A 25,965-nucleotide genomic window follows, 5' to 3' on the forward strand; every position below is an offset into this window, starting at 1 on the left:
TAAATACAAGTAAAACTAAATTCATGCTCTTCAACCGATCGCTACCTGCCCGCCCGTCCAGCATCACTATTCTGAATGGTTCTGACTTGTGTGGAATATGTGGACAACTACAAATACGTAGGTGTCTGGTTAGACTGTAAACTCTCCTTCCAGACTCACATCAAACATCTCCAATCCAAAGTTAAATCTAGAATTGGCTTCCTATTTCGCAACAAAGCATCCTTCACTCATGCTGCCAAACATACCCTCGTAAAACTGACCATCCTACCGATCCTCGACTTCGGCGATGTCATTTACAAAATAGCCTCCAACACCCTACTCAATAAATCGGATGCAGTCTATCACAGTGCCATCCGTTTTGTCACCAAAGCCCCATATACTACCCACCACTGCGACCTGTACGCTCTCGTTGGCTGGCCCTCGCTTCATACTCGTCGCCAAACCCACTGGCTCCAGGTCATCTACAGACCCTGCTAGGTAAAGTCCCCCCTTATCTCAGCTCGCTGGTCACCATAGCAGCACCCACCTGTAGCACGTGGTCCAGCAGGTATATCTCACTGGTCACCCCCAAAGCCAATTCCTCCTTGGGCCTCCTCTCCTTCCAGTTCTCTGCTGCCAATGACTGGAACGGACTACAAAAATCTCTGAAACTGGAAACACATCTCCCTCACTAGCTTTAAGCACCAGCTGTCAGAGCAGCTCACAGATTACTGCACCTGTACATAGCCCATCTATAATTTAGCCCAAACAACTCCCTCTTCCCCTACTGTATTTATTTATTTTGCTCCTTTGCACCCCATTATTTATATTTCTACTTTGCACTTTCTTCCGCTGCAAATCTACCATTCCAGTGTTTTACTTGCTTTATTGTATGTACTTCGCCACCGTGGCCTTTTTTGCCTTTACCTCCCTTCTCACCTCATTTGCTCACATTGTATAGACTTATTTTTCTACTGTATTATTGACTCTGTTTGTTTTACTCCATGTGTAACTCCGTGTTGTTGTGTCAAACTGCTATGCTTTATCTTGGCCAGGTCGCAATTGCAAATGAGAAATTGTTCTCAACTTGCCTACCTGGTTAAATAAAGGTGAAATAAAATAAAAAACTTCCTTCATACTGGACACAGAGACATATTAAAATGGTATCCATGAGTTCATCTGACTCTGAGGACGTAGATGAAGGGCATTATTGCCAAAATCCAAAGTATCTCTTTAACATGGCATTCTTGGGTTATTTGTTAGCACTCAGGAGCAACACAATCCCTCATACATTACCACTGGAGAAGCATAGGATGAATGTTCTGCTGTTATGACCCTGTAGTGCTACTCCTCTGTGCTTTCCTCTTGTGGTTGGAGTGTTCCTACAGAATGAGGAGAAAGATGGAAAATGTAAGGAGAATCGTCACAGTGGACCTGAAAGAATGCACCAAACTGATTTGTGCCAATTAGGAAGTCTGGAAATGTGATCATACATCAAAATTATTTGTGCGTCCTCGAATGCCCCTTCACCTCTACTGTTTGAAAAAATAGTTTTATTAGGGCCATTCACAACCAGTATGTCCTTTTTAACAATGTGAAAAGCTGACCTTTTATTGTGTAAAGCGTCCATTCCACAGAACATTATCTTGACCCATGCATAATTCACCGTACACAATGCATCTGGCTGTTAACTAGAGGCACTTATCTCTTCCCTCTTCCTGTTGGTGGTATAGGCCCTAGAGCTCTGTTATGAATTCCATAATATTGTAGATATTATTCAGGCATCTCCTCAGGTGGAGGACACTTTGACATCGGATCAGATCTGTGCCATGCCAGGTTTTCCCTGCCATTGATTGCCATTGTTTGGTTTGGTTTCCAGGTGCAGGAGAAGGATGCGGGAAGATCATCCAGCGCTTCCCCAAAAAGGACTGGGAGGGCACAGTGTTTCCCCAGGGGGTGGAGATGGTGAGTACATAACCATTTTACTGAAACTGACTTATTCATGCACCCTGTGTGATAGCTGTGGTAGTGAGTTGCTTGCTTCCCCACATTAACCTCCCTACCTCAGCCTGCATGTTTGATGGGTGGGGGTTTAATACGGCAAGCAAAGATTGAAGATGGCTCTGGTTTCTCGTCGTAGAACTTGAGTTGACCTAATGGACACATGGGGCTCTGCCTGACAGAACAAAAATGTAGAGGTTTGCATAATTTCCTGTTGTGACTGTGAGCACCATTTTAGTGGTTATTTTGTCTGCAAACGGAAAATGGGCTTGTTAAGCTACAGTGCTCCAACCAATCATGCTGTTGGAGCGCTCTGTTTACTCAGGGAGCCCTCTCTAGTAGCTCTTCTGGAACTTTCTGGAGGTTAATGTGTCATTTGTACAGGTTGTGTAGTGTTCCCCTGGTTAATCTTCTCACAGTGCCAACTTGCCGGTACAGTTTTGACCGATTTTTGAAATCCTGTGAAGTTCACTGTGAAATGTTCTGTTGCCGTATCGTACTGACAAGAACCCCTGGAGTGGAGCAGCAGTTGAGACATCTTCCTATGTTCCCAGGACGCATGTTCTTCTGGAGTGTGCAGAGCAAATATTGGCATTTCCTGTATCAACAAATGCATAATGATTGTTTATTCAAGAGTTTGTTTCAACCCTTTCCGCCTCCACTAATTGGGACATTCCTACCCACCTCCCAGAATCCTCAGCTATGTCTAGCCTGTTATCGCTCTCTCTGCTGGGTGTCCCAATCTTCCTTTTTTGGTTGCATTAGGGAGCTGCATCCCTCTTTCTTTCTCCCTTTGTCACTCTCATTATCTTTCTCCAGGCCCCTCTCTTCCGAGGGTGACTTGGGGGGGGGGGGGGTCCTTGACTCGAGACATGGGGCCTGTTACCATCATGCACAAATCATTGCACTCATCGTGACCAAATATTTGCTTATCTGGGTCTGGAGAGATCTGGAAATCAATATCCAGGGCAGCAGTAGCAGTGAACTCACTGGCCCAGGCAGCCTCCCACAGTTCAGCAGTGTTCTTTCTCCTGACAGCGCATGGCCAATGGGGCCTGCCCGCCTGTATGTTTGTTTGTTTATTTGTTTGTTTACTTTGACATACTAAATGATTTAAATTAGGATGCCTTTTGGCCCACAGTCAACAGCGAGGAGAGCGAGGCGCCTCTTGAATGCCACTGTCCCGTGAAGACCCTAATTACCCGATTATTTTTTGACAGATTCCAGGCACTACTTAAGCATTTATTTAGAACAAGCAAAATCAGCACAGTTTCTTAAAGATGAGATCGCTGCATAATTTTGAACATTTGTTTACGTCCACATATGCACTTCTCCCCTCATGGAGGCTAAACTACTCTGCCTTTTTTAATGCCAAGTGGATACACATTTCTTCTTCCTCTGTTAAACAGTATGTTCTAGTTCTGTCAATTCATTTTTTTTTCTCTCTCCTCAACAGCCCACTATGGATTTTATGTTACACTTAGCACTCTTTCACAGAAAAACATGTGGCCAGTTTGTGGGTTATGTTACTCAATGTCCATATTTTTGGCATAGCCCTCAGTTTGGGACGAGTAGTGCTGAGCGATTATTTATTTTTAAACAAAAATCTGTTCTTTTTTGTTTTTTCAACAGCTAATTGACCGATGTCTGTTCAATTATTTGAATTCCATTTAGTTAAATTGTTTTCCCCTGTGAGCAAGATGAGTAGTTTCTGTAGAGCGAAATCAGATGAAGCCTGAACTGTGTGATGTAGTAGGGAGTTTCCAACAGGCCAATATTCTACATAGTTCAGCGCAGAAATTGTGGTAATTAACTACAATGACCATAATCCATTGGACGCCCGCTTAAACTTGTCCGGTCTGTGCGGCGCAAAACACCAGAGACTGAGAGAAGACCAGATGGAGAGGTATAGAAAGCAGTTGCTTCACGAACCTGAAAATAGGACTTAAGCAGTGAAAAGTATCATGACATTGACAGAATATATTTTGAAGACCCAAATCTTTTCAAATATCCTATTCCATTGTGGTGGAGCTGTGGCATGAAAGAGAGAGGCCTTGGCTGTCTGTGTGTGCCGTATCGTGGAGATGGAGCGAGTGACACACGCAACAATCATAATGGGCTGCAGAGAAACTCTGCTGTCCTCAAAACTGAATAATTATAAACTGAGTCGTATTTTTGCCTCATCCTCTTCTCTGTTATTAGCCTGGGCTCTATATGCGTTGTAGGTAGGTTGCACATTGCTAGAATAATATGCAAAGGAATTTAGGCCAGTTTAAGCTTTTCTTTGGACTCGTCATCTTGATATTGTTTGCTAAATTTCACTTCTTGTGGCCTAAACATATATTTTTCATTCAAAATAAATCTATGAATGAGAATGACAAACTCCGACTTTCATAATTATTCCCATTTAAAGGCGGCAACTTTAGGGCAATAAACACTTTATTCGAATAGTTTTCAGAATACTCTTCATAACTTTAATTTGTCTTAATGCTTTTATGATGTTTCAGTTAGTAGGATCAGGCTGAGGGTTGTTTGGTTCACAACAGCAAGGAGGAATTTTGGTTTTCTGGCCTCATGCATACATTTGTCTTAATGCTTTGCTTAACTGTAAAGTTTGTTCAAATTTCTCATTAGAAGAAGCAATAGCAAGATAGAAAAATCTATCTCTCATTATTACCTTAGGCCGCCCATGTTTTGGGGTTATTTAAAAGTAACTTTCAACTTTCTGAGAGCCGAGAACTCCATCAAATTCATTCATCGTTTGATCATGAAATGCTGCGGGAGAAATCCAGCATGCATTAAACTGAAAGTGGCTTAATAGGCCAAGTCCATATCAAATGTTGAGAAAATGTGGACTTCTATAACAATAAGACACCAGAGTGTCTGCTAATGGTGCTGCATTTAAAAAATATTTTACATTTTATTTAACTAGGCAAGTCAGTTAAGAACAAATTCTTACTTACTTTGAAGGCCTACTCCGACCAAACCCTAACCCGGATGACACTGGGCCAATTGTGCGCCGCCCTATGGGACTCCCAATCAGGGCCGGTTGCGATACAGCCTGGAATCGAACCAGTGTCTGTAGTGACACCTCTAGCACTGAGATGCAGTGCCTTCGTTTCCAAAGTGGTGCAGCAGTCTAAGTAGCCAATGGGCAGAGAGTAGCATAATTTCTGAATCTTTGTAATAATGGTATGAATAATACTGCATTTTATTTTGTAAAGTGGTTTCTTGCATCAAACAACACATTTTCAGTCACCTCCTTGTCTGAAGATCAAGTGGATTAACAGGTTAATGTCAAGCCCCGCATTTATTTTTTTATCTCATGGAATGTAGGCCTACATAGAACACCACACATTGGCTGCTATTGTAGGCTGAATGATAAAATCACTATTTCCATGTTAAAATGTTATGGGATGCATTTTATCCATTGTTTTTGATGGTAGGCCACTACATTAGGATCAGATAGCCACAGTAGCCTACTTGGCAACCACTAAAACGTACTTAAAGCCTGTATAGCCTCAGTGTTCACAGTGAACTCGTGCTGGAAGTTGCACAGAAGTTTGCGCTCAGCAGACCAGAAATTTGCTCAGTGCCGAAAATAATTTGAGGGACCATTGGTGTCTGCTATAAAAATAAACTTTGGCTATTGGCCTAGATCAGTGGTTCCCAAACTTTTTATAGTCCCGTACCCCTTCAAACATTCAACCTCCAGCTGCGTACCCCCTCTAGCACCAGGGTCAGCGCACTCTCAAATATAGTTTTTTACCATCATTGTAAGACTGCCACACAAACACTATACGATACATTTATTAAACATAAGAATGAGTGAGTTTTTGTCACAGCCCGGCTCGTGGGAAGTGACGAAGAACTCTTATAGGACCAGGGCACAAATAATATAATAATAATAATTTAGTTTTTTTTATTTAACCATCTTACATTTAAAACCTTATTTGTTCATTGAAAATGGTTAATAACTCACCACAGGTTAATGAGAAGGGTGTGCTTGAAATAATGCACATACTGTAACTTTGCAATGTTGTATTGGAGAGAGTCAGTCTTAAATCATTTTCCACACACAGTCTGTGCCTGTATTTAGTTTTCATGCTAGTGAGGGCCGAGAATCCACTCTCACATAGGTACGTGTTTGCAAAGGGCATCAGTGTCTTAACAGCGCGATTTGCCAAGGCAGGATACTCTGAGCGCAGCCCAATCCAGAAATGTGGCAGTGGCTTCTGATTAAAATTCAATTTTCACAGAACTGCTTGTTGCAATTTTGATGAGGCTCTCTTGTTCAGATATCGGTAAGTGGACTGGAGGCAGGGCATGAAAGGGATAACGAATCCAGTTTATGTCATCCATTTCGGAAAAGTATGTAATTGCGCACCCAACTCACTCAGGTGCTTCGCTATATCACGTTTGACATGGTCCGTAAGCTTGATCATTTGCACACAAAACAAATCATACAATGATGGAAAGACCTGTGAGTAGTCCTTGTTAATGCAGACAGAAAAGAGCTCCAACTTCTTAATCATAGCCTCAATTTTGTCTCGCACATTGAATATAGTTGCGGAGAGTCCCTGTAATCCTAGATTCAGATCATTCACCCAGATAGGCCAATCGTGTGAGAAACTCATCATCATGCAAGCGGTCAGACAAGTGAAAAATATGGTCAGTGAAAACTTTAAGCTCGTCTCTCAATAAAAAAAAAGTCATGTCAATACTTTGCCCCTTGATAACCAGCGCACTTCTGTATGTTGTAAAAGTGTTACATGGTCGCTGCCCATATCATTGCATAATGCAGAAAATACACGAGAATTCAGGGGCCTTGCTTTAACAAAGTTAACCATTTTCACTGTAGTGTCCAAAACGTCTTTCAAGCTGTCAGGCATTCCCTTGGCAGCAAGAGCCTCTCGGTGGATGCTGCAGTGTACCCAAGTGGCGTCGTGAGCAACTGCTTGCACGGGCATTACCACTCCACTATGTCTCCCTGTCATGGCTTTTGCGCCATCAGTACAGATACCAACACATCTTGACCACCAAAGTCCATTTGTCACAAAGCTGTCCAGTACTTTAAAAATATCCTCTCCTGTTGTCCTGGTTTCCAGTGTTTTGCGGAAGAGGATGTCTTCCTTAATTGGCCCCCATAAACGTTACGGACATATACCAGAAGCTGTGCCAGGCCCGCCAAGTCTGTTGACTCGTCCAGCTGTAACGTATGCAGTAGTTATTTCAAAACATCTCCTGCCATGTCACTGATGCGTCGTGAAACGGTGTTGTTTGATGATGTCATTGTCTGTGTAGTTTTTTTGGCCTTTTCACCCAGCATTTTCCCAGCCATATCCGCGGCAGAAGGAAGAGTTAAGTCCTCCACAATAGTATGGGGCTTGCCTGTCCTAGCCACTCGGTAGCTCACCATATAAGATGCTTCTAGCCCCTTCTTATGAATGGTATCTGTTGCTTTTATACATGTCCTACTACTCGAAACTTGTCTTAGTTTTCGCTCAAACTCCTGTGGCTTATTTTTGAAATTGGCATGTTTTGTTTCTAAATGTATATGCAAGAGGGAAGGTTTCATTGAGTTGTGAGAGAGTACTTTTGCACATATAATACACTGTGGCTGAGGAAAGGCACTACTCCCAATATAAGTGAACCCCAAATCAATATACTTCTCATCATATTTGCGCCTCTTCGATGGTCCAACGTCCCTGTCTGTTGCTTTCCCGGGTAAGGGGGGCAGTAGCTCTTCGGCTGCATCAGATTCACAACTGTGTCCATGCTAGCTGGGCTAACAACAAATGTAGAATTAATAGCATTGGATGTGCTCGTGGAAGCAGAACAACTTGTCGTTGACAGGTGCAGGTGTAGTACTGCTGGTAGTAGCAGTACTACCAGTAGAGCTGGTATGTGTCTCTATGGATGCAGGCCTTAATTTAACCATTTAATCAATTTTAGAGCAAACAGAATGAGCAGCAGCTACGTTTGGCTACATACGGACCGTTAGTGGAATTCCCGCAAGAGAGTAACTTTTAATGTGATTGGATGTTAATTATTTGACTAGGCTACTTTTATTTGACTTTGTTGTTATTTCGCTGAACACTAGATGGTTTAATTTTATTTTTGGCAGTGAAACGAGGCTACTCAGGCAGGGGGAAAAACCCCTCACCCAAATGTATAGCCCCATTGGAAAATCTAAATGGACTGGTTGAAAATGACACTTTATTTATTTTTATTAAAAAAATGTATAAAAAATAAATGTGAATCATATTTTTATTTGGCGTACCCCCGACCGCATTGCGCGTACCCCTGGGGATACCCCAGTTTGGCAATACCTGGCCTAGATCATCTGACATTCAAGAGCGAGGAAAAATCATTTTCTGACTGGATATTCTTTGCTGCTTTGGTGAGACTAGCTTGGTCTACGTTGTTCTCTTGCTTTGTATAAATATAACATTTATTTGATAGGCTATAGGAATATAGGCAATTTACTCGGTCTACCATGCACTGTCCTGCTGTGTGCTGCCTGATCCAGTACTTGTTTGATAGTGATTTTTGCTTATCCATTCGGACAACTGAATCTATTTAACAATCTATTTTCTGGTTGTCCCACAATTGTTTTACTTTCCCCGGACAAGGCCTTAATGTCAAGCCCTGCTCACAGTGCTGAGAGACTCTTTTCCTGGTGAATGAGGTTTCCTGCTAGCTGTTAGCCTGGCTGGGGTATACCTAGTCCCTATTCGGTTTGAGCAGAAAAACAGGATGATGGAATTAGCCTTTTGTCAAAGGATTAAAAAATAAATAAAAAATTGGTGAAAATTCTTACTACAGAAATGGAAACTTTTGTTTGATTTAAGCTAGGCCTAGTCATGCAAACCTCATGTAGCATTGACATTCTAGTCAGAATAAATAGACCTCACTCTGTATGTCTAGAAGTCATTCTTGTTTTTCTCTTGACGTTAAAGTAGATGTTACAATCCTGTCCATTTTCTATGCAGTCAGGTGGTTTCTTGGTAAGTCCAGGCACATTCCTCCTGACTTAGGTGAAAGTACACTAGGGAGATTTGGTAGCATTACTAAGATGCTCTCTAGTCTCTCAGTGCTAAGCTGAAGCTTTCTCCGGTACCAACTCGTCTTGTCTAGAGAAGCGCTTTGCATTTCAGAGTAATCATGCATCACAACAGCCGTCTATTCCACAAGTTACCATTGCCTAAATCTACTACGTTAAAATGCCTATTTACTGTTTCATCTGACTGCGCAATCCACTGTCTCATCAGCCCAGCCAAGCAATTTATAAACATGATCTCCACTATAAAAGCCTCTAGACATTATCTAACATTTCTTTTAGACTAACAATTTGTTTTCAACAGCGGAGATTTGTATAAACCTTGCGGTCTCTCCGACATTTGCAACTGGGTTTCAATATTCAAATTTGATCTCCGGCTGTCCCATAGTAATGAAGGAGTTGGGACGAGACAGATGGGCAGGCAGCGTTTCTCATCCAGTCTAAATCATGAATCAGCTGGTATCATTTTTATGGATATATATACAAAGAAATGTCAATTGAAATAATGTAAAAGGTGCAGCTAGTTTGCAGTCTTTCCAGCTTCAGTTTGAAGTGATTGTTTTAGCTGTGTTGTTGGCTAGCTCCTCTGAACAACAGACGATTAGGTGCATTTTCTATGCAAGACAAAATCACGCCTCATTCGCTCTTAAGGAGTTATCCAAATAAATGTTACTAGAAAACAGCTTAAGCAAATGCAGCTACTTTGCTGTTATTCTGGCTTTTGACGTGACTAAGTTAGCCATAGTTGGCTAGCTAGCAAGCAAGGGATAAGAACGTTGCCAGCCAGTATGGCAATGGAACATTTTAGAACAAACGACTAGATCTCATCCATAGATACAAAACATAAAGACTGAATGACTGGGTCGTGTCTCTGGCAACCGAACTGATAGAACGAACAACCAGCCGGCTTGGGTAGCAACCCTAGATTTGTGTCGGGACTATATCTTGTGGAAGGATGAAATAGTATGAATAAATTCATAAAAATTAAGTTTTTAATGAAAATGTCAATCGTTATTTGAATATGTTTATCTGTTGTATAAAAGTGATATTGCCCTCGAAGCCGGTTTGGAGAATATATTGTCACCATTTGCCAGCACTCGACTTCGTCTTAGGCCTAACACCCATGACAGTATATCCTCCAAACACTAGCTTTTCTGGCATTATTACTTAATTGTAGTTCGCCAAGGTATGCTGCTACTGTGAGAATGTGACATGCAGGTACGACTGCTAGCATGAAAAACCCATATCATCAAGGAATGCTCATAAAATATGCTATCGTGCATATATTAGCCCTGCCTTTCACAAGTCTGAGTCTGTAATACCAACATGTTTCAAGCAGACCACCATAGTCCCTGTGCCCAAGAACACAAAGGTAACCTGCCTAAATAACTTACGACCCGTAGCACTCATGTCTGTAGCCATGAAATGCTTTGAAAGGCTGGTCATGGCTCACATCAACACCATTATCCAAGAAACCCAACACCCACTCCAATTTGCATACCACCCAACTGATCCACAGATGATGCAATCTCTATTGCACTCCACACTGCCCTTTCACACCTGGACAAGAGGAACACCTATATGAGAATGCTATTCATTGACTACAGCTCAGCGTTCAACACCGTAGTTCCCTCAAAGCTCATCACTAAGCTAGGGACCCTGGGACTAAATACCTGCAACTGGATCCTGGACTTCCTGATGGGCCGCCCCCAGGTGGTAAGGCTAGATAAAACACATCCGCCACGCTGATCCTCAACAAAGGGGCCCCTCAGGGGTGCGTGCTCAGTCCCCTCCTTTACTCCCTGTTCACTCATGACTGCACGGCCAGGGACGACTCCAACACCATCATTAAGGTTGCTGATGACACAACTGTGGTAGGCCTGATCACCGTCAACGATGGGACAGCCTATCGGGAGGAAGTCAGAGACCTGACCGTGTAGTGCAAGGACAACAACCTCTCCCTCAACGTGATCAAGACAAAGGAGATGATTGTGGACTACAGGAAAAGGAGGACCAAGCATGCCCGCATTCTCATCGACAAGGCTGTAGTGGAGCAGGTTGAGAGCATCAAGTTCTTTGGCGTCCACATCACCAACAAACTAACATGGTCGAAGCACACCAAGATAGTTGTGAAGAGGGCACGACACAACCTATTCCCCCTCCAGGAGACTGAAAAGATTTGGCATGGGTCCTCGGCTCTTCAAAAGCTTTAACAGCTGCACCATCGAGAGCGGTTTGCATCACTGCCTGGTATGGTAACTGCTCGGCCTCTGACCGCCAGGCACTACAGAGGGTAGTGCGTACGGCCCAGTTCATCACAAGGGCCAAGCTTCCTGCCATCCAAGACCTTTTTACCAGGCGGTGTCAGAGGAAGGCCCTAAAAATTGTCAGACTCCAGCTACCCTAGTCATAGACTGTTCTCTCTGCTACCGCATGGCAAGCTGTACCGGAGTGCAAAGTCTAGGTCCAGTGCCTTCTAAACAGCTTCTACCCCCAAGCCATAAGACTCCTGAACATCTAATCAAATGACTACCCAGACTATTTGCAACCCCCCCCCCCCCCTTTTTAGGCTCTGCTACTCTGTTTATTATTTATGCATGGTCACCTTAATAACTCTACCTACATGTACATACTGTGAGGGGGAAACAAGTATTTGATCCCCTGCTGATTTTGTACGTTTGCCCACTGACAAAGAAATGATCAGTCTATAATTTTACTGGTAGGTTTATTTGAACAGTGAGAGACAGAATAACAACCAAAAGATCCAGAAAACCGCATGTCAAAAATTGTATAAATTGATTTGCATTTTAATGAGGGAAATAAGTATTTGACCCACTCTCAATCAGAAAGATTTCTGGCTCCCAGGTGTCTCTTTTATACAGGTAATGAGCTGAAATTGGGAGCACACTCTTAAAGGGAGTGCTCCTAATCTCAGCTTGTTACCTGTATAAAAGACACCTGGGAGCCAGAAGCAATCAATCAATCAGATTCCATACTCTCCACCATGGCCAAGACCAAAGAGCTCTCCAAGGATATCACTATCACTGTATTACCTCAATTACCTCAATTACCTCGACACCGGTGCCCCGCACATTGACTCTGTGCCGGTACCCCCTGTATATAGCCCCGCTATTGTTATTTACTGCTGCTCTTTAATTATTTGTTATTGTTCTCTTACTTTTTTAAGGTGTTTTCTTAGAACTGCATTGTTGGTTAAATGCTTGTAAGTAAGCATTTCACTGTAAGGTCTACACTTGTTGTATTTGTCACATCTCAATTTTAAATAAAGTATGCTGACTTATCTCAAAAGGTACTAAAAATATCAGAACAATTTGTTTATCTGAGCTCTGCTAGCGACCCACCTCGACAACATCGAGTGAAATTGCAGAGCGCCACATTCAAAATACAGAAATAGTCATAATAAACATTCATAAAAATACAAGTGTTATACATCGTCTTAAAGATTAACTTCTTGTTAATCCAGCCGCTTTGTCAGATTTTGAAAAAGGCTTCACGGCGAAAGCATACCATGCGATTTTCTGAGGACAGCACCCCGCTTACAAAAGCATACAAACATTTTCCAACCAAGTAGAGGAGTCACGAAAGTCAGAAATAGCGATTAAATTAATCACTTAACTTCTTACATCTAGGCGTTCCGCTAGCGGAACCCCTAGCCAACAGCCAATGGGATCACATGGCGCGAAATACAAAAACAACTAAAATATCACAATTCAATTTTCTCAAACATATACAACTATTTTACACCATTTGAAATGTAAACCTCTCCTGAATCCAACCACGTTGTCCGATTTCAAAAAGGCTTTACAGCGAAAGCAAAACATTAGATTATGTTAGGATACCACCACAGCAAAAAAACACAGCCATTTTCCTAGCAAGGACAGCCATTTTCCAAGCAAGGGTAGCTGTCCAAAAGCACAAAACCAGCTAAAATTATGCACTAACCTTTGATGATCTTCATCAGATGGCACTCCTAGGACATTATGTTAGACAATACATGCATTTTTTGTTCCGTCAAGTTCATATTTATATCCAAAAAAAAACATTTTACATTGGCGCGTGACGTTCAGAAAATGTATTCACCCCAGAAAATCTGGTGAATGGGCACCATAATTTACAGAAATACTCATCATAAACGTTGACAAAATATATAACAATTAATTAAATAAGTATAGATGAACTATTCCTTTATGCAACCGCGTTGTCAGATTTCAAAATAACTTCAATATTCTGAGTGCTGAGCCCCAAGCTATTCAGTTAGCCGTCCAGCCACGGCATCCACAAAACGCTGAAATATGTTAAACATATTATCTGATCTTCGGCTGAATGCACTCGGAAGGTCTCCCACTTCCACAAGAAATGTTCATTTGTTCGATAAAGTCCATAATTTATGTAGAAATAAATCCGTTTTGATGGCGCGTCCAGATCACCATTCCAAAATGCATCTATCCACCGTCAACGAAAAGTTATAAAGTTCCCTCAGCGTTTGTAGAAACATGTCAAACCATGTTCACAATCAATCTTTAGGGGGTTTTTAACGTAGAATTTCGATAATATTCCAACCTGACAATAGCAGATTCATTACAGAAGAAAAATAAAAATGGCTAGCCCTATGTGAGTGCGCACGAGGTAAGTCAATGACACCAGGTCGACCACTTACTGTTCCGGGTATTATTCAATCAAATTGCATTGTAGAAGCCTCAAACAAGGTTCTAATGACTGTTGACATCTAGTGGAAGCCTTAGGAAGTGCAATATGACATTACAAACACTGTAGTTAGAATATCATTTGAAATGACTACAACCATGTGAGGTCAAACTTCCTGGTTGGATTTTTCTCAGGTTTTTGCCTGCCATATGAGTTCTGTTATACTCAGACATCATTCAAACAGTTTTAGAAACTTCAGAGTGTTTTCTATCCAAATCTACTAATAATATGCATATCCTACCTTCTGAGTCTGAGTAGGAGGCAGTTTAATTTGGGTACGTTTTTCATCCGGCCGTGAAAATACTGCCTCCTATAGTGAAGAGGTTAACTTTGAAGATCTTCATCTGGTTGCAGTCACAAGAGTCCCAGATACATAATAAATGTTTGTTTTGTTTGATAAAGTCCCTATTTATATCCCAAAAACTCTGTTTTGTTCAGTAATCCACTGGCTCAAAGGCGGTCAAAACATGCAGACGAATACATCCTAATAGTACCGGTAAAGTTCGTCGAAACATGTCAAACGATGATTATAATTAATCCTCAGGTTGTTAATCGTCTAAATAATCGATAATATTTAAACCGGACAATAGAAAGGAAAAACAACAAAGGGTGTGCACTCGGTCACGCGCGCAACCAGCACTGCATGACTCTACAGTCCACTGACAGAAAGGTCACATTCTTCTTCATTTTTCAGAAAACAAGCCTGAAACAATGTCTAAAGACTGTTGACATCTAGTGGAAGCCATAGGAACTGCAATCTGGGTCCTACCCCATTAAATACTCAATAGGCATTCAATTGAAAACTATCCACATCAAAAAAATCCCACTTCCTGGATGGATTTTCCTTAGGTTTTCACCTGCCATATCAGTTCTGTTATACTCAGACATTATTTTCACAGTTTTGGAAACTTTTTAGTGTTTTCTATCCAAATCTACCAATTATATGCATATCCTAGCTTCTGGGCCTGAGTAACAGGCAGTTTACTTTGGGCACGCTTCTCATCCAGATGTCGAAATACTGCCCCCAAGCCATAAGAAGTTTTGATTAAACATCTAATTGGCTTAGAATAACAAAATGTATGTATATAACAACCAGATGAATTAGTTGAAACATTAAACAGCAGAAAAGATGGAATTGGGCTTAATAGGTACGCATTTCAAAGAGCTGTCAGTCAAGGTGAGCTCATGAATATAAGCTTCCCGCCCACTCAGCCTGTCTTTTCCAACTTCCGTGTAGTTAGCCATGAGAGAGCGAGTACTTTTTCTCAAATATTTAACATTTCTATCCCCCCAAAATATTATGGGTGATATTTTAGTCACTCAAATGGCTATTTTACATGGGAATCAGAATGACTTCGGGACCTTTTAATGAATGACAAATCTACATGAATGCAATGTAGATGCCAGAGCTGCAGCGGAAGTCTGAAGGTCTCTGGCCAGTGTCAATGGTTTTAGGTGAACATTCCAGAAACCTTGTTCATGCATGGGTATTTATGGGATTTTACAAAGGAGACACAAGCTCTTAGTGACGAACAAATATACTTATTTTGAGGATGTTGTGCTGTGGGGTATTTGTGCTGTGGGGTATTGTGGTCTCTTCCTGTGTGAGTCACTGGGTCCGCTCTGGTGGTGGCCATCATGGCTGTGCTGCTCTGTGAGTTATAGCACTAATGTATCACACTGCAGAGCCATCTTCATGCTCCGTCTCCTAGGGATCAATGAGCTATGAGCGCATCCTCACAGCATCATCCTCCAAACATTCATCCCCTGTAGGGTGGTTGTTAAATATAGAAGCAGGACCACTAGTTCAGCCAAACATCACTCATGTCTTCAGACAACCTTGGACACCCTTGTGTGCTTGGGTTCCAATATTTGGTCCGTGTGTGTTTGTTTATCGTATTGCACCCCCCCTTAATACTTCCATGTTGATTTGTGGTGATGTGGCATTTAGGAGGCATTGTGCGTGTGGAAGACCCCCAAGAGCAGCTTCAGTCAATGTGTCTGAAACTGGAGAGAAGATATACTGGCCCATATGTGACACATTAGATTGCATTACAGTATGCAACCAAAAGCTGAGTAAACATGAACATTTATAACAGCCACATTTGGACTAATACACTTCATGGTTTCTAAATTGTGCATTTCCTCTAAAATTATATGTTTAAGACAATTAGAGGATTGGATGAAACCAATAGCATTCATATGTTGTTGATGTATTTATTTTTTGCAAATGAAGAAAGTACAGACAAGTGAGGCAGCACGCAGCCTATAAGGGGGCCAGTTCTGGTGTCCCCACTGCGGTGTGACACACTTTGGTCAAAGGCCAAATGAGTGGGATTCTAGCTTTGAACTTTTTAATGAAGATACACCATAGTGTTTTAACATACCCCACCAAGCAATTTGGCTCCAGTTTTAGCTGGTATGTAAATTGTTATTATTTGCAGATTTCCTCCACGCCATAAAAAAGAAAATGAGTCATTTACTAACGCTTGGAATACATCTGTAGAATGAAAAAAAAAACGGATGGGGCTAAGCACGAAAAGCATTTTGTGGTCAAAACAGGCCCCCAGCAAACTAAATAACCACAGATGAAGAATGCACCAAGAAAAAGCGTTTACAACTCAAGCTCTGAAAATGTGTTTCTAATCTTTTCAGGCAAGTGACGATTAGGCTATATATATCACCAAGCTCCACTCTCATCTGCCAGGCTGTCCTGCTCTGCATAGGCCTAAAGCCTGTGGTGTTAGACAACTTCACTCAGGAAGTCCCTATATGTGTCAAAATGGATGTTATTGTCCCAAACACAGAGATGTGTTCACTGCAGGCCACTTGTTGCAATATTCCTCTCCACACACGAGCTTACCTCCTACTGTTGCATTGACTAGTGAAGGGGAAGAAAATGTATGCAGATACAGTTGAAGTCGGAAGTTTACATAAACCTTAGCCAAATACATTTAAACTCAGTTTTTCACAATTCCTGACATTTAATCCTAGTAAAAATTCCCTGTCTTAGGTCAGATAGGATCACCACTTTTTATTTTAAGAATGTTAAATGTCTGAATAATAGTAGAGAATTATTTATATCAGCTTTTATTTCTTTCATCACATTCCCAGTCGGTCAGAATTTTATGTACACTCAATTAGTATTTGGTAGCATTGCCTTGGGTCAAATGTTTTTTTGTAGCCTTCCACAAGCTTCCCACAATAAGTTGGGTGAATTTTGGCCTATTCCTCCTGACAGAGCTGGTGTAACGGAGTCAGGTTTCTAGGCCTGCTTTCTCGCACACAATTTTTTTTCAGTTCTGCCCACACATTTTTCTGTAGGATTGAGGTCAGGGCTTTGTGATGGCCACTCCAATACCTTGACTTTGTTGTCCTTAAGCCATTTTGCCACAACTTTGGAAGTATGCATGTGGTCATTGTCCATTTGGAAGACCCATTTGCAACCAAGCATTAACTTCCTGACTGATTTCTTGAGATGTTGCTTCAAAATATCCACATCATTTTCCTACCTCATGATGCCATCTATTTTGTGAAGTGCACCAGTCCCTCCTCCAGCAAAGCACTCCCACAACATGACACTGCCACCCCGGTGCTTCACGGTTGGGATGGTGTTCTTCGGCTTGCAAGCCTCCCCCTTTTTACTCCAAACACAACGATGGTCATTATGGGCAAACAGTTCTATTTTTGTTTCATCAGACCAGAGGACATTTCTCCAAAAAGTACAATCTTTGTCCCCATGTGCAGTTGCAAACCGTAGTCTGGCTTTTTTATGGTGGTTTTGGAGCAGTGGCTTCTTCCTTGCTGAGTGGCCTTTTAGGTTATGTCAATATAGGACTAGTTTTACTGTGGATATACGTACTTTTGTACCTGTATCTACCAGCATCTTCTTAAGATCCTTTGCTGTTGTTCTGGGATTGATTTGCACTTTTCGCACCAAAGTACATTCATCTCTAGGAGACAGAACGCATCTCCTTCCTGAGCGGTATGATGGCTGCATGGTCCCATGGTGTTTATACTTGCATACTATTGTTTGTACAGATGAATGTGGTACCTTCAGGCATTTGGAAATTGCTCCAAAGATGAACCAGACTTGTGGAGGTCTACAATTTTTTTCCGGCGGTGTTGGCTGATTTCTTTTGATTTTCCCATGATGTCAAGCAAAGAGGCACTGAGTTTGAAGGTAGGCCTCGAAATACACCCACAGGTACACCTCCAATTGACTCAAATTATGTCAGTTAGCCTTTCAGAAGCTTCTAAAGCCAAGACACAATTTTCTGTAATTTTCCAAGCTGTTTAAAGGCACAGTCAACTTAGTGTATGTGAACTTTTGACCCACTGGAATTGTGATACAGTGAAATAATCTGTCTGTAAACAATTGTTGGAAAGATTACTTGTCATGCACAAAGTAGATGTCCTAACCGACTTGCCAAAACTATAGTTTGTTAACAAGAAATTTGTGGAGTGGTTGAAAAACAAGTTTTAATGACTCCAACCTAAAGCGTAGGTAAACTTCCGACTTCAACTGTACATATCGCAATATTATTTTGGGACAATATATCGATATTTGACTTTTTTGCTACTGTAGGTAGTGTTAGCTAGCGCTAGTATTTTCCAATCTATAACTTGTTCTCAATCTTTTTAAATGGTGAGCCAACATGTTTTCAGCACTTATTTCTCTGCAGCAAACACACTGACTGTACAAAACATTGGGAACACCTTCCTAGTATTGAGGTGCACCCCTGTTTTCTCCCAGAACAGCTTTAATTCATCGGCATGGACTCTACCAGGTGCCAAAAGTGTTCCACAGGGATGTTGGCCCATGTTGACTCCAATGCTTCCCACAGTTGTCAAGTTAGCTGGATGTCCATTGAGTGTTGGACTATTCTATATACACACGGGAAACTGTTGAGTGTGGAAAAACCAAGCAGCGTTGCAGTTCTTAACACACTCATACCGGTGCGCCTGGCATTACTTCCATGCCCTGTTCAATGGCACTTAAATCTTGTCTTGCCCATTCACCCTCTGAATGGCACACATACACAATCCATGTCTCAATTGTGGAAAGAGCAGGCGTTCCTAATGTTTGTACACTCAGTGTATAGTGAGCAACATGTTTGGAACATGAAATTGCAAAGAAATCGCAGTATTGAATCATAATACATATAAAATTGTGCAAATCGCAATATATCGTATCGGCACATAAGTATCATGATAATATTGTATAGTGAGGTCCCTGGAAATTCCCAGCTGTAGCATTGACCTCTTGATGTACAGTAGGATGGATAGAGGCACAGAAAGAGGAGATGGTAAGGGGGAGGTGCACAGACGGTAAAGAGTCATCAGGAGTGAAATGTCATAGATTCAGAAGTCTGGTCCTTGTTGTGACTTAGGGATTAAGATGCAACAGACATTCAAGGACAACATGTATCCCATAAACAGGAGTGACATGTGGCCAGCTCAAGTTCAGGATGGATTCACCTCTACTCCGTAACCAGAGACCAACCACAGCACCGCTGACATTGATTAGTGTTCAGAAAGTCAAGGCTGATTCCATTTCACTTGCTTTCAATTCATCCATTGAGAACCTATGACAGTGGTTCCCAAACCTTTTATAGTCCCGTACCCCTTCAAACATTCAACCTCCAGCGGCGTACCCCCTCTAGCACCAGGGTCAGCGCAGTCTCAAATATAGTTTTTTGCCATCTTTGTAAGCCTGCCACACACTCACACTATACGATACATTTATTAAACATAAGAATGAGTGAGTTTTTGTCACAACCCGGCTCGTGGGAAGTGACAAAGAGCTCTTATAGGACCAGGGCACAAATAATATAATAATAAATCATTTTGCTCTTTATTTAACCATCTTCCATATAAAACCTTATTTGTTCATCGAAAATTGTGAATAACTCACCACATGTTAATGAGAAGAGTGTGCTTGAAAGGATGCACATACTGTAACTCTGCAATGTTGTATTGGAGAGAGTCAGTCTTAAATCATTTTCCACACACAGTCTGTGCCTGTATTTAGTTTTCATGCTAGTGAGGGCCGAGAATCCACTCTCACATAGGTATGTGGTTGCAAAGGGCATCAGGGTCTTAACAGCGCGATTTGCCAAGGCAGGATACTATGAGCGCAGCCCAATCCAGAAATGTGGCTTTTGATTAAAATTCAATTTTCACAGAACCTCTTTTTGCATTTTCAATGAGGCTCTCTTGTTCAGATATTGGTAAGTGGACTGGAGGAAGGGCATGAAAGGGATAACAAATCCAGTTTATTGTCATCCGTTTTGGGAAAGTACCTGCGTAATTGCGCACCCAACTCACTCAGGTGCTTCACTATATCACATTTGACATTGTCCGTAAGCTTGGGTTAATTTGCACACAAAAAATCATGCAATGATGGAAAGACCTGTGTGATGTCCTTGTTAATGCATACAGAAGAGCTCCAACTTCTTAATCATAGCCTCAATTCTGTCCCGCACATTGAATATAGTTGCGGAGAGTCCCTGTAATCCTAAATTCAGATCATTCAGGTGAGGATAAAACATCACCCAGATGTCTCTCAATAAAAATTTTAAAAAGTGTCAATACTTTTCCCCTTGTTAACCAGTGCACTTCTGTATGTTGTAAAAGCGTTGCATGGTTGCTGCCCATAATGCATAGTGCAGAAAATACACGAAAGTTCAGGAGCCTTGCTTTAACAAAGTTAACCATTTTCCCTGTAGGGTCCAAAATGTTTTTCAAGTTGTCAGGCATTCCCTTGGCAGCAAGAGCCTCTCGGTGGATGCTGCAGTGTACCCAAGTGGCGTCGGGAGCAACTGCTTGCACGGGTGTTACCACTCCACTATGTCTCCCTGTCATGGTTTTTGCTCCATCAGTACAGATACCAACATGAGCAGCAGCTACGTTTGGCTACATACGGACTGTTAGTGGAATTCCCACGAGAGTAACAGTTAATGTGATTGGATGTTAATTATTTGCCTAGGCTACCTGTATTTGACACTGGTGTTGTTTTGCTGAACACTAGGTGGTTTATTTAAATTTTTGGCAGTGAAACGAGGCTTTTTTAAAAAAAATGTTTTTATGTGAATCACATTTTCATTTTGGCGTACCCCCGACGGCAATACCAGCCCTAATGAGGATTCATCAATTCACTGTATGACATACCCTAGACTCAAGTTAATTTCATAGATTGCCTGAAATAGAATTCTCCCATGCACAAAGACTTAAGCTGAGACTCCCACCTAGACGTTCTACGGTTTTCTTTTGAAACTAGGACAATATATAGCCTACATATGTGACTCGTTTCAGGATACTAGACATATGCCGCAAGTCACGACAGGGGACACATTAAACATATAATTTTAAATTTTTTTTTATCAAAATGAGTTTTTTTGGAAGAAATGCCTTCTGGAACATGTGAACTTTCATGTGCCTTAATAACAAACTTGTATGCCATCTGTAAATAGGAATAAAATTGTTAAATTTACGAGCCTTGTTGGTTAAGCCACAGAAAAAGTCAACAACCTTCCCACTAGTTATGATTGGCTGAGATAATGAGTGGGCTGGACATGCCGAGAGAGGAGTTCGGATTGGTTTGCCATATAGAAGGCTTATGTCTATTTGAGCTGGTCAGTCTGTGTTGGTAATCCTGTTCAACATGGCTTTTTTTTAAATGTGTAGTGGACCTTAATAACTAAGTGTTGCTCTCCACTTTCTGGAGGATAAAGTTTTGTAATCAGTGGAATTAGAGTATGATAGCAAAAGAGATGGCGAAAACACCTGTCTCCGGATTACATCTTCAAACTAAGGGCTGTGGCATGCCATCCATGATAGGGATGCGCGTCCATCATGCGTGATGATGTATACAGGTAAGATAACTAGCTAACGCTGGACTACATTTTCAGATATTACACGTTTCTAATTTTGACAGTGGTTTCATTTCAAGCTAAAGTGTACTGTTAGCTGGCTATCTAACGTTAGCTGGCTCCCTAGCTGGTTATTATTCGTATCCCACAGCTGTTTGCTTCACTAGCTAACATTGAACTTGGGTGGTTAGCTCCCAGCATATTCATGCAGGGTAGTAACGACATGATTTGGCACAGTTTATTGTTGTTTAACTAGCTAACGTTAGCTGGCTGGCATGTTGGCTAACGTGACGTGTGTGTGTGTGTGTGTGTGATCTTACATGTTTACCTAGCTAGATTCATTGTTTACTTAGCTAGCTACATGTCTTAAGCTAAAGTGTACAACATGCGTTGAATTTGGCCGGTGTCAGTAAACGTCCACAAAAAGGCGTAATGAAATTGTCAGCAGGGCTGGTTAGGCTGTCTTCATGTTATCCATAGGTTAACAAATCATTGGCCAGAGTGTCAAGTGTGCGCTCTGAACACTCCGAGGATGAAACAAGATGGGTGGGGCTAAAGCTTAAGAGGGTGTGAATGATGCTGAATGGGTGTAGACAAAGTAGGGCTCTTCACTACCAAAACATTCAAAAGCCATTTTCTCAAAAGTAATTTTACAAGTTTATCATCAACTTTCAAAGCAGAATTACTTTCCCGTTGTTCCTCAACAATGCAGTATGATTTACCGTTTTGTAGTCTTTTACTTTTATCCAATGTAAAAAACACAATTTAAAATGTTGCTACATAAGACCTAATCCAGGTGGTGAGTCACATATACAGTACCAGTCAAAAGTTATATTAAAATATATTTTGATTTCTTTAACACTTTTGGTTATTACATGATCCATATGTGTTATTTCATAGTTTTGTTGTCTTCAACTATTATTTCACAATGTAGAAAACAGTATACATATAGAAAAACCCTTGAATGAGTAGGTGTCCAAACTTTTGACTGGTACTGTATACACCTGCTCTTTCCATGACAGACTGACCAGGGGAAAGCTATTATCCTTTATTGATGTCACTTGTTAATTCCACTTCAATCAGTGTCGATGAAGGGGAGGAGATGGGTTAAAGAATGATTTTTAGACCTTGAGACAATTGAGACATGGATTGTGTATATGTGCCTTTTGAGGGTCAATAGGCAAGACAAAAGATTTAAGTGCCTTAAGCTCCAACATCAGTCTGGTTAAGGAATTGCTCTCTGATGATGCCAAAGGAAAGGCCTAATCACAAATCGTTTGACTTTTACTCAATCCGGCCCTCTATTTCTGCCTTGGGATTCAGGGGTAATGGAATCAATGTGCTGAAATAATTTCAGTGTGTTGTGATGGTTATCGTGAGTGTTTTTATGTTTGTATTGGAATCGAACACTTCCAGCGCCTTTATCTCTTCAATATTTGAATTTACTACCATCAAGTCCACAACGAGGAAATGAAACATGTGCCACACAAATGCCAGAGAAATGATTGGAATGACTTTGATGTTTATTACAAAATTGTTGAGTATGCTAATTTCATTACATGGACCCTTTGTATGAAAGTGAATTGCAGGCCCATATCCATTCACATCAGTCTTATAGTATTTTAAATTCGATACAAGTTTGTTATTTCAGGTATTTATGTGGTCATTGATTTGATTCTTAAACAGCCCCCAACATATACCCAACTCCCCTTCTATTTGTTTCTCACTTTCTCACTTATGTCAACACTACACTCTTAGCGCACGGATCCCGTTAACGGGATCAAAATCGACAACATCCGGTGAAGCTGGAGCGGGCCAAATTACAAAATTGTAGTATTAAACATTCATGAACATACAAGTGTCCTACGTCATTTAAAAGCTTAACATCTTGTTAATCCAACCGCGTTCTAAGATTTCAAAAAGGCTTTATGGCGAAAGCATACCATGCGATTATCTGAAAGCGCCCCACACCAAAATACTTTTCCAAACCAGCACAGGCATCACAAAAGTAACAAAGATCTTCCTCTGTTTGCAATCCCAAGGGCCCAGCTACACAACAAATGGTTGTTTTGTTAGATTACAGTCCTCCTTTATATCCCAAAAATGTCAGTTTAGTTGTCACGCTTGATTCAGTAATTCCCTCGTTCAACATGCATACAAACGACTCCAAAAGTTACCTGTAAAGTTCGTCCAAACAAGTCAAACGATGTTTCTAATTAATCCTCAGGTACTCTAATATCTAAATAAACAATCAAATTTAAGACGGAGAACAGTATGTTCGATAGGGAAGATGAATAACGAAGAGCGCGCACCTCATTTACACGCGCAACAAGACTACATTTCTAATGAGAGACACCTTGGAAAAACTACAACTACTCAATCATTTTTCAAAAAACAAGCCTGAAACCCTTTCTAAAGACTGTTGACATCTAGTGGAAGCCATAGGAACTGCATCTGGGAGGAATTCCTTTGAATATCCCATAGACAAGCATTGAAATAGACTGACTTCAAACATTTTCCGGATGGATTGTCCTTGGATTCTCGCCTGCCATATCAGTTCTGTTATACTCACAGACATTATTTTAACAGTTTTAGAAACTTCAGAGAGTTTTCTATCCAATGCTACCAATTATATGCATATCCTAGCTTCTGGGCCTGAGTAACAAGCAGTTTACTTTGGGAACGTAATTCATCCGAACTTCCGAACACTGCCCCCTAGCCCTAAGAGGTTATTAACTTGTGTGTTGCTGAGCTCTAGGCAAAATACTGGGCGAGAGGTCACTCACATTCCAGAGAGCATTCAACACTGAACGTCAGGGTCACTGAATTACTAGGCGCAATTCGTCTTGTCTCCTCCATGGAAATATGTGACAGTCTGATAACAAACATAATTTAGTACCTGTAATTGTTGAATATAATTTGGAGCATTTCAGACTGAAATTGTGCTGCACATGTCCATCTTAACAAGACTGAAAGAACTGATAGTAGATAAAGGCTTAGGAAGGGGTGTGTGTGTGTGTGTGTGTGTGTGTGTGTGTGTGTGTCATATTGTTTCCAAAAGGTCTATTACTCTGTAAAGAAGCTTTCATACAGTCCAATGTGCACTTGAACCAGTTTCATTGAGGTTGAAAGGGCTACATTGTAGCATACCAGCTAACTAAAAAAGGTGTCAATAGAACCATGTTCTTCTCTCAAGGACACTTGTGACGTTGGTTGGTGAAGTCCATCGGTGTAAAGCTGGAAACTCTCCACAATACCATTTGACCTTTCTAAGCCCAATAAATGAAGCAGGCGGCACTTCATCAAAGGATCTGCTAAAGACCCTGGCTTCCCAACACATCCCACACTTGGACACCTCTCAACCATCACACATTCTCCCTCTGACTCAGTCTTCATTTGGTTTTGGTTGAGTTTTAAGACCACCCTCCTCACCTCATGCAACGTGAAGGATGAGGCAGGTACCTGCAGAGCTTTTGTTTGCAGTGACGTAACTGAACGCTGCTGAAAATATCACTGCTAGACTGCGGTTGTTGTGTGGGGCTGTGGGCGAGATGCTGACCAAGTAAACAATGGGAGTCCTGTCCGACTGACTCCCATGCTCCAGTCAGACTAAGCTGCTTCTCTATGGTGTCTCTGGCATACCCCGCCAGGCCTCTCCTCTGCTTTACTATCCTGCCGTTTACTCAGATATGTAAGCTGGAGGTGTTGTTAGATTTATAGATCCACTTAGTGGATGTTTAGAGCTCCTCTCATTCCTCAGGATTCCAGCTAGTCTCTCATTGGACTCTCACCTAAAACACTATCCCATTACCTAAATCTCCACATTAACAATTTCTCTTTTATGATGCTCTCTATCTCAATCAGAATGGAGAGAATCAACAGTACTTTCTCTGGATGCTATAATAAGCAGTCCATCCAGGATTTAGTTGGGATTTTTATTATATTTGTGGGCAAAAATGCTTGATTTTGCTGTGGCAATTCTGACATTTTGCATGGCAATATGCAATGATTTTGACCAATTTGTCACGAAAGTGCACTGACGAGGGAAAAGTTTGACGTGTGGCTTGTTAAAAAAATTAAAAACATGTTATTTTATGTGGTGTTTTACAGGGCTAGCTATAGTAGTATGGGCCCCCCAGTGCAAATAAGAGTTAAGTGCCTTGTCAGCTCAGGTATTCAAACCAGCGACCTTTCGGTTTCTGGCCCCACGCTCTAACCGTTAGGCTACCTGCCGCCCTTAGGTACCATGTGATGGAACCACATTATGCGGAAAAAGTGTGGTGATTGGTTGAAATTGAAAGCCCTCCTTTGAACTTCGATAAT

General features: G+C 41.4%; 1 protein-coding gene across 4 annotated transcripts in view; it reads left to right on the plus strand.

The window, feature by feature from the left end:
* Positions 1-25,965, plus strand: part of LOC115167304 (myotubularin-related protein 13) — a 160,836-nt gene that overhangs the window by 34,028 nt on the left and 100,843 nt on the right. For all 4 annotated transcript variants that reach the window (XM_029721601.1, XM_029721602.1, XM_029721604.1 and 1 more), the window contains exon 2: positions 1,859-1,944. In XM_029721601.1, coding sequence (XP_029577461.1) covers positions 1,859-1,944 — 86 coding nt within the window. The remainder of the gene's footprint in view (positions 1-1,858; positions 1,945-25,965) is intronic.

The sequence above is a fragment of the Salmo trutta genome, chromosome 29, assembly GCF_901001165.1.
Source record: "Salmo trutta chromosome 29, fSalTru1.1, whole genome shotgun sequence".
Taxonomy (NCBI): domain Eukaryota; kingdom Metazoa; phylum Chordata; class Actinopteri; order Salmoniformes; family Salmonidae; genus Salmo; species Salmo trutta.